General features: G+C 39.0%; 1 protein-coding gene across 1 annotated transcript in view; it reads left to right on the forward strand.

The window, feature by feature from the left end:
- Positions 1-5,169, forward strand: part of LOC115169956 (CREB-regulated transcription coactivator 1-like) — a 47,283-nt gene extending 42,114 nt beyond the window's left edge. Inside the window, exon 14 of the mRNA XM_029726119.1 lies at positions 4,210-5,169. Within this exon, the coding sequence (XP_029581979.1) occupies positions 4,210-4,418 (209 nt within the window). The 3' untranslated portion in view covers positions 4,419-5,169. The remainder of the gene's footprint in view (positions 1-4,209) is intronic.
- The last annotated feature ends 9,863 nt before the right edge of the window (positions 5,170-15,032 follow it).

Consider the following 15,032-nt stretch of genomic DNA (forward strand, 5'->3'; position numbering starts at 1 on the left):
TATGGTCGAATTGCTGCAAAGAAACCAGTACTAAAGGACACCAATAAGAAGAAGAGACTTGCTTGGGCCATGAAGCACAAGGAATGGACATTAGACCGGTGGAAATCTGTTCTTTGGTCTGATGAGTCCAAATTGGAGATTTTTGGTTCCAACCGCCGTGTCTTTGTGAGACGCATAGTAGGTGAACGGATGATCTCCACATGTGTGGTTCCCACCATGAAGCATGGAGGAGGTGGTGTGATGGTGTGGGGGTGCTTTTCTGGTGACACTGTCAGTGATTTATTTAGAATTCAAGGCACACTTAACCAGCATGGCTGCAACAGCATTCTGCAGCGATACGCTATCCCATCTGGTTTGCGCTTAGTGGAAATATAATTTGTTTTTCAACAAGACAATGACCCAAAACACCTCCAGGCTGTGTAAGGGCTATTTGACCAAGAAGGAGAGTGATGAGTGCTGCATCAGATTACCTGGCCTCCACAATCACCCGCCCTCAACCCAATTAAGATGGTTTGGGATGAGTTGGACCGCAGAGTGTAGGAAAAGCAACCAACAAGTGCTCAGCATATGTGGGAACTCCTTCAAGACTGTTGGAAAAGCATTCCTCATGAAGTTGGTTGAGGGAATGCCAAGAGTGTCAAAGGCAAAGGTGGCTACTTTGAAGAATCTAAAATCTAAACTATATTTAGATTTTTTTTTTTTTAATTGGTCACTACATGATTCCTTATGTGTTATTTCATAGTTTTGATGTCTTCACTATTATTCTACAATGTAGAAAAGAGTAAAAATAAAGAAAAACTCTTGAACGAGTAGGTGTGTCCAAACTTTGACTGGTACTGTATATATGTATATTATTATTACATATATATATATGTATATATTTTTCCTTACATTTTTTCACTCTTTATGTGATGCACAATGCAGAGAATACCGGAAGAAGAATTATCATTGAATTACCATAGTGAATTATTGTAATGTTTGTTTATGTGTCAATTAATCCCATAAGGGATGGGATGCCAATTGGCGTTTTGACACGAAAATAAAATGTAATTTTTTCATTTCATTCATACAGAGCATTTGGAAAGTATTCAGATCCCTTGACTTTTTCCACATTTTGTTACATTACAGCCTTATTCTAAAATTGATTCAATTGTTTTTTTCCCTCATTAATCTACACACCATACCACATAATGAAAAACCAAAAACAGGTTTTTAGAAATTTTACATAGTTATTCAGACCCTTTACTCTGAATACTTTGTTGAAGCACCTTTGGCAGCGATTACAGCCTCAAGACTTCTTGGGTATGACGCTACAAGCTTGGCACACCTGTATTTGGGGAACTTCTCCCATTCTTCTCTGCAGATCCTCTCAAGCTCTGTCAGTTTGGATGGGGAGTGATGCTGCACAGCTATTTTCAGGTCTCTCCAGAGATGTTCGATCGGGTTCAAGTCCGGGCTCTGCCTGGGCAACTCAAGGACATTCAGAGACTTGTCCTGCAGTTACTCCTGCGTTGTCTTGGCTGTGTGCTTAGGGTCATTGTCCTGTTGGAAGATAACCTTTCAGTCTGAGGTCCTGAGCACTCTTGAGCAGGTTTTCATCAAGGATCTCTCTGTACTTTGCTCCATTCATCTTTGCCTTGATCCTGACTAGTCTCCCAGTCCCTGCCACTGAAAAACATCCCCACAGCATGATGCTGCCACCACCATTCTTCACCGTAGGGATAGTGCCAGGTTTCCTCCAGAAGTGACGCTTGGCATTCAGGCCAAAGAGTCCAATATTGATTTCATCAGACCTGAGAATCTTGTTTCTCATGGTCTGAGAGTCTTTTGGTGCTTTTTGGCAAACTCCAAGCGGGCTGTCATGTGCCTTTTACTGAGGAGTAGTGGCTTCCGTCTGGCCACTCTGCCATAAAGGCCTGATTGGTGGAGTGCTGCAGAGATGGTTGTCCTTCTGGAAGGTTCTCCCATCTCCACAGAGGATCTCTGGAGTTCTATCAGAGTGACCATTGGGTTCTTGGTCAACTCCCTGTCCAAGGCCGTTCTCCCCTGATTGCTCAGTTTGCCCGAAAGGCCAGCTCTTGGAAGAGTCTTGGTGGTTCCAATGTTCCTCCATTTAAGAATGACCTTGGGGACCTTCAATGCTGCCGACATTTTTCTTTACCCTTCTCCAGATCTGTGCCTCGACAGAATCCTGTCTCGGAGCTGTATGGACAATTCCTTGAACTTCATGGCTTTGTTTTTGCTCTGACATACACTGTCAACTGTGGGACCTTATATAGACAGGTGTGTGCCTTTCCAAATCATGTCCAATCAATTGAATTTACCCCAGGTGGACTCCAATCAATTTGTAGAAACATCTCAAGGATGATCAATGGAAACAGAATGCACCTGAGCTCAATTTCGATTCTCATAGCAAAGGGTCTGAATACTTATGCTAAATAAGGTATTTCTGTTTTTTGTATTTTATACATTTGAAAACATTTCTATAAACCTGTTTTCACTTTGGCATTATGGGGTATTGATGAGGTGCAAAAAATAATTTAGCAATTTTATAACAAAATGTGAAAAAAGCCAAGGGGTCTGACTGCATTGTATGTGCGGTGTGTTCTTTGATATTATTGCAGTCCGCAAACAAATACTATAGGTTCATGCCGCCACCTACTGTTTTGGATGTATATCTGCCAAAATAAATAACAAAATATAACTAAACAAAATAAACAAAAGAAAACTCAAATGTCCTCCTTTATTCAGATTGAACTGCCAACGCCAATCCTCACAGGCTCTGGAGCATCTTCTGACAGTATTCTTTGCAATGTTTCGGCAGTGAAGTCCTGGAAACCCAAAAACCTTTCAGCAGCAGATAAATCAAATCAAATGTATTTATTTATAAAGCCCTTCTTACATCAGCTGATGTCACAAAGTGCTGTACAGATACTATTATGTCCAGTTTCTTGGACTTTTCGTTCCTTTGTGCAGTACAATTAATCACATGCACAATAAACACCATAAAATTCACCTTCTTCACAATTAGCATTTCAGTTTCCCTCAACTGTTTAACAACACTCTGAATCTAAAGATTCAGTGGAGCATCCACCGCCATATCTAAAGCTCCCCACTCTCCTTCAACTATTTCACTTGCCTCCGTGTAGGAGACCTGCTGTATAGCTCTGACCCTTCGTGTAGGAGATCTGCTGTATAGCCCTGACCCTCCATGTAGGAGACCTGCTGTATAGCCCTGACCCTCCGTGTAGGAGACCTGCTGTATAGCCCTGACCCTCCGTGTAAGAGACCTGGTGTATAGCCCTTATTCTCCGTGTAGGAGACCTGCTGTATAGCCCTGACCCTCCGTGTAAGAGACCTGCTGTATAGCACCTGTGAGCAATAACTTATCAATCCACCTGCTCTTTCAGCACCTGGCCCGGTTTCTGATGCCCCCTAGAGGTGGGAAGTGGAAGTGTAATGTTTACCTGTGCGCCAAAGCACTTCATTCCGAACACTAGCTAAATTAATTAAGTTGAGGTTTTCTGTATTTATTTTCATTTTACTTTACTTGACACTCAATTGTAGTTTAATCTAGTACAGGCTTAACTGAATGAACAACAAAAACGGAATTCAATATGACATTTTATTAAATAGTTTGGGGAATGGTCCTGTCTCCGAGGGAAGATCCTCGGAGCCAGATGATGTGATGGCAGGTAGCCCAATGCGGGACTGTTGGCATCAAAACCCTCCGCTGGGGGAAAGGAGTTCCAATGGACAGGGCTTAAGTTTATTATAGCTGGTGGTGTTGGGGAGGTGGATGATTGTCGAAAACTGTTGCTGAGAAACAGCAAGTGAGAGTGCATGGGTAAATTGACATACATCCCAAGATTTATGGCCATTGGTTGAGAGAGAGGAAGGTGATAATTGCAAGAGTGAGCCCATAGGTTGAACAGCAAATGTGAGGAATGTGCATTATTGTGCCATGCTGATGATAATGTGTTTGTATTCATTCCCACAATGCCCGTAGAATAGGAAACTAAGTGAATTATGTTATGCTTACTGGATAATGTTAAACAAGCATTCAGACCAGCCTTCCTGTTTTGAACATTTGTAAACTACATTTATTGGCTGCTCCTTGAAATATTTAATGAGATGCTATTCTTTGGAGTAAACACAACAGAAAGACCCTGACCTCTCCTCATCTCTCTTTACTCATTTATGTTTTAGCCACCGGAGAGTCACCACCCAGACTGTCCAAGGGGTTGTCTTACAGCTCTCTGTCGGCTGACATCAGCTTCGACGCAGACTCTCAGTTTCCCTTGGACGAGCTGAAGATCGACCCTCTGACCCTGGATGGGCTGTACATGCTCAACGATCCTGACATGGTCCTCACTGACCCCGCCACGGAAGACGCCTTTCGGATGGACCGGCTGTAGAGCCGATGCCAAGTTGACCGACTGTCTCGGAGGAACCCGGCCTGAGGGGAGAGGGATATTTTGGGAGTGTGGTAGCTTGTGGCTAGGCCCCAGCTGTGCAGTGTATTCATCCCACACTGCCACCTCCCTTCACCAGCCACCCCTTTCTAAGAGCCATGGTAAGATGAGCTAGTAGGGAAATGGTCGACAGAGTTTGCTTTCTCCCTTCCGGATGGAAAAGATGGAAGGGCGACATTGTCATGTTTTGTGGATATTTGGCTTAAGGTTCTGCCTGTGACCAGTCTGTGCTAACCACAAACTTAACTTGTTTGTTTATTTATTTATTTTATTATATGCCTCCTGCCTGCCTTTCTGTTGGATGCTTTGGTTTTTGTAAAGGAAAACAAAGTAGGATACAAACTACATTGGTCTGACCTTCCATTTGAAGACATGAATTGATTAAAATCATGTCTGTAGTGGAAACTGTTTATCTTTCTCTCACCTGCCATACTAGATTAGCATGTCTCATTATCACCCATCTGCTTTTTCACAACCGCCCCTCTATTGGCTAATCTTGCCAGTCTCACATTTTCATCAGTGCACTTAACCGCCCGCGCTGTCATTAATTCACACTATACAGTGCCTTCAGAAAGTATTCACACCCCTTTACTTTTTCCACATTTTGTTGTGTTGCGAGGTGGGATTAAAATGTCCTTTTTTGTCAATGATATACACAAAATGCTCTAATGTCAAAGTGGAAGAAAAATTCTAACATTTTAAAAAAACTTTATGGAAAATTAAACACTATCTTGATTAGATAAGCATTCAACCCCCTGAGTCAATACAGGTTAGAATCACCTTTGGCAGCGATTACAGCTGTGAGTTTTTCTGAGTAAGTCTAAGAGATTTGCACACCTGGATAGTACAATATTTGCCCATTATTCTTTCAAAAAGTATTCAAACTCTGTCAAATTGGTTGTTGATCATTGCTATACAGCCATTTTCAAGTCTTGCCATAGATTTTCAAGCCGATTTTAAGTAAAAACTGTAACTAAGCCATTCTATGTCATCATTGTAAGCAACTCCAGTGTATATGGCCTTGTGTTTTAGGCTATTGTCCTGCTGAAAGCTGAATTTGTCTGCCAGTGTCTGTTGGAAAGCAGACTGAACCAAGTTTTCATCTAGGATTTTGCCTGTGCTTAGCTCTATTCCATTTTATTAGATTTTTTTTTTTTAAATCTCCCTAGTCCTTGCTTATGATAAGCATACCCATAACATGATGCAACCACCACCATGCTTGAGTGGTACTCAGTGATGTGTTGTGTTGGATTTGCCCCAAACATAACGCTTTGTATTTAGGACTAAAAGTTAATTGTTTGCAGTATTACTTTAGTTTCTTATTGCAAACAGGATGCATGTTTTGGAATATTTTTATTCTGTACAGGCTTCCTTCTTTTCACTCTGTCATTTAGGTTAGTATTGTGGAGTAACTACAATGTTGTTGATCCATCTTCAGTTTTCTCCTATCACAGCCATTAAACTCTGTAACTGTTTTAAAGTTTTAATTGGCCTCATGGTGAAATCCCTGAGCGGTTTCCTTCCTCTCCGGCAACTGAGTTAGGAAGGACGCATGTATCTTTTTAGACTGGGAGTATTGACACACCATCCAAAGTGTAAATAATAACTACACCATACTCAAAGGGATATTCAATGGCTGCTTTCATTTTTTTTTACCCATCTACCAATAGGTGCCCTTATTTGGGAATCATTGGAAAAACTCCCTGGTCTTTGTGGTTGAATCTGTGCTTGAAATTCAGTGCTTGACTGAGAGACCTTAAAGATAAACTACAGTGGCTTGCGAAAGTATTCACCCCCCTTGGCATTTTTCCTATTTTGTTGCCTTACAACCTGGAATGAAAATTGATTTTTGGGGGGCTTGTATCATTTGATTTACACAACATACCTACCACTTTGAAGATGCAAAATATTTTTTCTTGTGACACAAACAAGAAATAACTTTGTAGAGTCAGCTTTTGCAGCAATTACAGCTGCAAGTCTCTTGGGGTATGTCTCTATAACCTTGGCACATCTAGCCACTGGGATTTTGCCCATTCTTCAAGGCAAAACTGCTCCAGCTCCTTCAAGTTGGATAGGTTCTGCTGGTGTACAGCAATCTTTAAGTCATACCACAGATTCTTAATTGGATTGAGGTCTGCGCTTTGACTAGGCCATTCCAAGACATTTAAATGTTTCCACTTAAACCACTGAAATGTTGCTTTAGCAGTATGCTTAGGGTCATTGTCCTGCTGGAAGGTGAACCTCCGTCCCAGTCTCAAATCTCTGGAAGACTGAAACAGGTTTCCCTAAAGAATTTCCCTATATTTAGCGCCATCCATCATTCCTTCAATTCTGACCAGTTTCCCAGTCCCTGCCGATGGAAAAACATCCCCACAGCATGATGCTGCCACCACCATGCTTCACTGTGGGGATGTTCGTCTCGGGGTGATGAGAGGTGTTGGGTTTGTGCAAGACATAGCGCTTTCCTTGATGGCCAAAAAGCTTAATTTTAGTCTCATCTGATCAGAGTACCTTCTTCCATATGTTTGGGAAGTCACCCACCTTTTGATATGTGGACACCTGCTCGTCGAACATCTCATTCCAAAATCATGGGCATTAATACGGAGTTGGTCCCCGCTTTGCTGCTATAACAGCCTCCACTCTCTGGGAAGGCTTTCCACTAGATGTTGGAACATTGCTGCCAGGACTTGCTTCCATTCAGCCACAAGAGCATTAGTGATGTCGGGCATTGATGTTGGGCGATTCGGCCTGGCTTGCAGTCTGTGTTTCAATTCATGCACGGGGGAATTTTCATGCTGAAACAGGAAAGGGCCTTCCCCAAACTGTTGCCACAAATTTGGAAGCACAGAATTTTCTACAATGTCATGCTGTAGCATTAAGATTTCCCTTAATTTAAACTAAGGGGCCTACCCCGAACCATGAAAAACAGACCCAGACCATTATTCCTCTTCTACCAAACTTTACAGTTGGTCCTATGCATTGGGGCAGGTAGCGTCTCCTGGCATCCGCCAAACCCAGATTCATCCATCGGCCTGCCAGATAGTGAAGCGTGATTCCTCACTCCAGAGACCGTGTTTCCACGGCTCCAGAGCCCAATGGCGGCAAGCTTTACACCACTCCAGCCGACACTTGGCATTGTGCATGGTGACCTTAGGCTTGTGTGAGGCTGCTCGGCCATGGAAACCCATTTCATGAAGCTCCCGACAAACAGTTAATGTGCTGACGTTGCTTCCAGAAGCAGTTTGGAACTCGGTAGTGAGTGTTGCAACCGAGGAGAGATGATTTTTACGCGCTGTGCGCTTCAACACTCGGTGGTCCTGTCTGTGAGATTGTGTGGCCTACCACTTCGTGGCTGAGCCGTTGTTGCTCGTAGACGTTTCAATTTCACAATAACAGCATTTACAGTTGACTGGGGCAGCTCTAGCAGGGCAGAAATTTGACAAATTGACTTGTTGGAAAGGTGGCATCCTATGACGGTACCACGTTGAAAGTCACTGAGCTCTTCAGTACAGGCCATTCTACTGCCAATGGTTGTCTATGGATATTGCATGGCTGTGTGCTCGATTTTATACACCTGTCAGCGACGGGTGTGGCTGAAATACCCGTATCCACTCATTTGATGGCGTGTCCACATTATTTTATATATATAGTGCAATTGTATGTGTGGGGTACAGAGATGGGGTAGTCATTTAAAAATAATGTTAAACACTATGATTGCACACAGAGTGAGTCCATGCAACTTATTATGTGGCTTGTTAAGCACATTTTTACTCCTGAACTTATTTAGGCTTGCCGTAACAAAAGAGTTAAATACTTATTGACTCAAGACATTTCAGCTTTACCTTTTTATTTCATTTGTAAGCATTTCTAAAAACATAATTCCACTTTGACATTATGGGGTATTGTGTGTAGGTCAGTGACACAAAATCTAAATGTAATCCATTTTAAATTGAGACTGTAACACAACAAAATGTGGAAAAAGTCAAGGGGTGTGAATAATTTCTGAAGGCACGGTAGTTGTATTTATTGGTGCAGTTTTTTTCTCTGAATTTGACCAGTATTTTATTTTGGTTTCTTTCCAAACTTGACGTTGTACTTTCAGTCCATAAATTCTGTCAGCGTTTCAGGGTTGCACAACATGATTTAGTGCTGAAGGGTATACTACAAAGCGGGTTCAATGCGTTAGCCAGCTAACTTGCCTAAATATTCAGAAGTAACCTGTAATTTTTTGTCAAGATAAACTTGAAATGGGCAAGGTCTAATTGACTCAACGACCAAAAACGCATATCTAAGTTTAACTTTCTTCAGGACCCAGAAAATCAATAGTTATTTCTGGTTGTTTATCAAAGTTAGCTGGCTAACTCATTGATCCTGCTTTGTAGTATACCCCTCAGGTAAACAGTTAAGCGGTTTCCTTTGTTGAACAACTAGGAGTGCTAACCCTCATCTTTAGCTTGTGATTGGCCACGGCAACCAAAGTAAGGCCTAAATTCAAGTTAAACAATCCTTAAAAATCACTTACAACTCTGTTTGTAGAGTTTTCAAAAAAAGAGCTGTCATAGGGTCATTTTGGCACTTAATTCCTGAAATGACATTTAATCTCTACTATGGTAGCTGATTTGGAAATGCAAACAAGATAGACATGAAATCTGAATGAATCACTGTGATAACAAGATTCTGCCTTATAAGATTACATGATATGGAAAGCTATGGTCGCCAATCTCTCCATTAAAAAATGTTGGTAATTGTGCAACTTGTTGAGACTCTTAAGCAGTGAAGTTTAAACCTTTATCAAGCATCCCCCATTGCTTTCCAATGCCTAGGCCTGACTCAGATTGGCACTAGTATGAGAATATGAGGTAGGCCTCATTCAAATGCCACTAGTGTGAAAATATGACCAACGCCGGACTGAAATTTGCTCTAGCGAGAATATGACCAAATTGAACACAACTAAGGGAGGTGTATCACTGCTTATGTTGTTATCCACTGCTTTTCACTAGTTACCATTTTGCTTTTCATATTTACATTCACACATTTTGTGAAGTGGTACTGTATTTCCCATCTCAGCCTAATTGGTCTAATTGGCCCATGTTAGCCTAATTGAGCTGAGGTATCACATTCTGGTGCCCTTAATTGTGATTTAGATGCTTTGCTTCCATTAGTTGTCATTTCTAAATTGGATCTTGCTTATGATGTCTATGCAAAACAAATGGAATTGGTTGATTGAGGACTGAGCGTTATTAGCGATCTAATAGACATAAAAGTACCTAAACTAAATGACCTTGTTGAATTGTACAGTACCATTTTGATTGCCTTTTCTCAGCAAAGAAATGAGCATGTTGGCATGTTTCATTTGCTACATTTTAATTTACATTTTACTTCGTTTTTTACACTTCACAGGGGAGAATTCAAATGATATATTCTGCACTTTGGCTTTGGCAGAAAAAGTATAAAAGCATGACAAAAGACAAACGCTGCATATATTAGAAAATTGACCCCTTCATGTGATTCTCATGGATGTGTCAGAGGTAGATTTTACTGATAAAATATTATTATTTTCTGACAAGAAGATTCAACTGCCTCTATATTAGAACAGCATTGCTGCAACCAGAATGTATTTAATCGCATCTTCATACAGTATTATCATAATCTTGACACCTTCATTTGTCTCGTGTGTGTATGTGTGTATGTGTGTATGTCACATGTTTTCCCCTCATTGTCATCAGCTCTTCAGTCTTTTCTGGATGTATAGTGTCAGAATTTCAGTATTGTTGCGGCTGTAGGCTTTACAGTTTACCTGTTAATAGTTAATGTTAAGTGATTTTGCTTTTTGTGAGTAATTTCCTTGGATGTACCCATGACATTATCCTGCATTTTACTTTGCACTTTACTCACAACATTAAAGCATTGATCCCTGGGACTTTTTCACCCCCCTCTGAGCGACTGTTATGTGCACTGGACCTGTTTCCCCATGTGTTTGGTCAAACTTGACTTCTTGTTAAAAAAAGAAAGTGTATTTTTTAAAAGCATATGTTTATAGTCTATATAAAAACATTTTTTTTTTTTTTTTTTTACTTAATCAGCTAGTATTTTTTGTGAGGCGTCTGATATTGTGACTTTGAAATGCTCCAATTTTGGAAGCCGATATTATAAACTTTGTATTTTTGGATAGAAGATTTCTCACTGCAGAACAGATACGGCTGGTCATGCTCCTGTTGTGCTTCAAGCGTAGCTACAAGTACAATACAAGCAGGGTGAAGTAATCATGTAATTGGGAAGCAATTATATGTAACACAATTGATGCATCAAAGAGTGCTGTGGGAAGCCACTTTAATGGTTAATATTAAAATATGTACTAAAGATGTCATAGACAGGAGTGAGAAGTCGTCTTGTTGTGCATAGAATCTATATAAACAAAACCCACTATGATCATATAATATGCACTATTTAACTGTGTCATTCACTATCTATACTTCAGTGCTGTGTGAGTAAATCCACCTTGAAGAAATACCACTAGTTATGTGATTTTTATCAGTCAGATATGTGCTCAATTCAGAATTTTAGAATTGACTCCCATTCAATTCATGAGTTCAAATTTGAATTGGCCACACCTCACAGGATGTAGAATTTGAGTTTGATTGACAGGAAGTAGAATTAAATTCTGTGCAATTCAAAGAAATTCCACTCAGACATAGAGCATGAGTTTTTCACTGAATCTGACAGGTCACACATCCAGATACCAAATAATATATGACTTTTCTCTGGAAACAATGTTCAAATTCTATTTCAGTGCGTAGAATAGCCAATTATATTTCCACCAACTATTTCATTTGTTTGGCATATTTTGAAGGCTTTAGGGCCAACTTGAACTAATGCATTATGGGAAATGTAGTATTTTCCCTATATTTGACTAAATTTAAGAGATTAATGAAATATAATATCTTAGAATTTTCGCATTCAGGTTTTGTTTTCCTTGATCATTGATTTTTAAGAGTTTGTCCTGAAATCAATATTTTATATGCATGTATATAATGACATGTTTTATGTACAAGATGTATATTTGTATAGACTACACCTAATATAGAATAGGCATTTTAATTTCACTGAATTCAATTTTATTTCCTTTTCATTCAAATTCAAATTCTGTATCCTGTTTACTACTTCAATTCAAATTCATGTATTGAATTGAGGCATTTTCATTTCTGAATTGGTCATTTGTAGAGAAATATGAGGGAATCTTTTCAAACCCTGGTGTTGGTCTTCATTTCTTTTAGTTGACCTTTGAATGTGTTTGGCTTCCACCTGTCATTTTCCTTTTCAGTAGTGTTACAGACTTTATTTGTCTTTTGATACGCTTGCGAGAAAAAAAAACTTTAGTGTGTGGAGAAGGCATATGGTACATTCCTTAATGTGCAGCTACTGTAATGCAATAGCAGAAAGCATAATGCATTGTGATCTTACACAAATGATGAGCTGTCTTTGTGCTATCTTGGATTTTGTGTTATTTGAAAGGTTAATCTAAATTCTGGTCTCATGTATGTTAGTGTATTTTTCGCCATGTTCACAGTAAATACATGCAGATCACCATTTACCATAGATACAAGGGACACCTTCCTTCTTACATGTTTTTTTTTGTATTAATAAATTCCTTGAATCTGTTGGTTCAGTGTGAGCTGGCCAAGCATGCAAAACATTACTGGTTACAGATCTGAATGTCAGAACAGTTTTGGCTGCCAGAGTGGTTCTGAAATCAGAAGCAGTCCGGATTTCTAATCTTTAGCGCTCGACTTTTACTTTTTGTGTGTGGAAATGTTTTCTAGTCTTTTTTTCTGATTACTTTGCATGAGTTTCAAGACAAACTTTTTTCTTATTTTTAGCTTGATTTTATTTTGTATGTTCTTTTTTTTTCTATCAAGCACAATGTCATGCAAAATATTATATTGGAAGAAAGGTGGAATAGACTTTGTTTAAATGTGGTTTAATGTTCGGTTACGTTTTCCTCGTATGGTCAATAGTCTGTCTTCGATTCGAACAGTGGCAAGGCCTCACACAAACTGAACTGCTATGTCCAAAAGCAACATTTTATCAGCATTTTATTCACATGGAGATGCAATTATTTGGTGTACTACCTATACCTTTGATCTTGTATGTGTTTATGCGCTAGATGCCCACTGAAGTGTATTCTGTTTGCCAAGTGTATAGATTAACTGTGTATATTGCTTTTAGGTAGAAATGTTTTTGTGCTTTATGTGATATGTCAAAAGTGAAAATGTGTGTTACATGCAGTGATAATTCATGTGCTGCAGTATGTCATTGTTCTTCTGTTCTGTTTTTCTGACTTAAAAGTATAAGTTTACCCAAAACATTTCAGACTGATCCAAACATCCAGACTGATGTTTTTACAATCAGTTGTCTTTTCTTTAAAAAAAAAAAACATTAAAAAAAAAATCGGTGTTTATGTAGTAAATCTTACTGATTTGATAGATCTATTATTACTGCCACAATTTTTGCACCAATATTCGGGTGTCCAACGGTTTATACTCAAAACGTTTACAGAAGCAAACGTTTACAAAGAATGGAGCCGGTTCGGATGTTTTGTGTGTGTACGTTCATATATCTTATCATGGATAGAAATTGATAAACCAAATGAACTACAGGTAGATATCAGTTCGGTTATAAAGGACTGTTTTGGAATTGTAATAGTATATCAGTCATACAAATCAACTGTGTGCAAAAGGAAATGGCCAAACACAAAGGTCCTTCTCTAAATAAGGGGAAAGATGTTGTTTTAATATGAAATGGACCCTTGCCATCCACACAAGATACTGTAAACCAGGAGTCTGTAAACCCCCATCATAAGTTAGCAAAAATACATGGTTTCACGTCTTGTCTTATCATTAGGTGACTGATAAGAGCAAGAAGTAATCAACAATTTAAAATAAATAGATTTGGTAGATATTTTTCACCACCCCACATTTTAATTGGAAGAGGAAGTATAAACTCTAATATAGCCTATTCGCTAGAAACCCATTTTCTCTAAGAGCAGCTGTTTAGCTGGTTAAACAAAGTTTAGTTGTGTTTTGGCAAAAATGTATCTCCAAGTCAAGAAAGCTAACCAGCAGTTGTATTATATTTTATACTGTAGGTATGTAATTTAAAATCAGTTTATTCTGTTGCTAGTGATGTAAATAAATATATATTTTTGCGGACCCCCGCCCGGTTGAATAACCCTGCTGTAAACCCATCAAATTCCCCGTGACACCAGACAGGTAATCAGCCAAACATGGCCATCTCAACGTTTTAACATATGCCAACTAGCCTGGTTGCCTGGCTGAATCAGCAGTTGACAGCTTCCCTTAATGTCATAACTGTGACAATGGAGCTGTCCAATGCTGAAACCGACAGATCCAGGCTGTATAGCTGCTAAATAAATAACTGTATTTACAACGTATTACGTTCAGAAATTGTCCCTTTAACTCTTATTTATAGTTCCAGTAATGCACTTATTTTGGAGCACATTGTTATCTGTCCTTCACTAAAATGTGTTTCTGTCAATGTTGAAATACTCTTCAAATACTCTAATTTCCCACTGCATCTCAAAAGTTACATTTTCGTTTTTGTTAGACTGAGAATTACATAAACTTAAAACTGTACACTTGTCTATGAATTGTTTACATTTAGAAAAGGAAAATATTTGAGGAAAATATAAATCGGCTTTATCTTAAGTTTATTTCTCACTGCATAACCTACTGCATTAAGACTGACATGTGACTGACATTTTCAGCTTGATACCTTGAGGTAACTCTTTCTACATGGTACCACATTTGTAAATATCTCCTTATGATGTAAAAAAGTCTTGATGTGATATTTTTTGCTTTTAGCAAGTATTTATCTCTGACTAGGTTAGGTTAACCATGTGCAAACACACTCTGTGTGACTAAAACCTGCTCACCCAAAGCATCTCCAGGAGGATAAAATGCAGATGTCAATATAAATCTGTAAATGTTTTATTTATTATAGTGGCAATACATGTAAAAAGGGAAAATCAACCAGACAGATGAAATGGAGATAATCATTGTTTGATCATTCAGGATAGTTACCACAACAACAAAAAAACTAGAAATCCTCTGATATGTGCATTTAATGGGGGATGGCCCACTCTAGTGGTCCCTTTCTCATACAACGGCAGCTAAATTGTAATATAATGTATTTTCTTTTCAGTACTATTACTCAAATGTTGCAAATGTATTTAACTGCAATGTCTGGATACTACACCTACTGTACTCACAGCAACAGGACAGTTATGCTCATCGAATATGCAAATCCTAGCATTCAGCAGAACAGCTTGGCAATCCTGTACTTTTGTTGAGCTGACCCTTTAAAATTAATGGATCAAATCTTGTTCTTTTAAATTGTGCTTTTATATAAAATGGGAAAAAACAGACCAAAAAATCCAAGTGGGCTGTATTAAATGTGTGCTAAATAACTGAAAACGAATGTTAAGCTTCTATTCGAATCATACCTAATGTATTTCTCTTGTGTGAAGGCTTCAGTCTT

This window comes from Salmo trutta, chromosome 31 (assembly GCF_901001165.1).
Source record: "Salmo trutta chromosome 31, fSalTru1.1, whole genome shotgun sequence".
Classification (NCBI taxonomy): Eukaryota; Metazoa; Chordata; class Actinopteri; order Salmoniformes; family Salmonidae; genus Salmo; species Salmo trutta.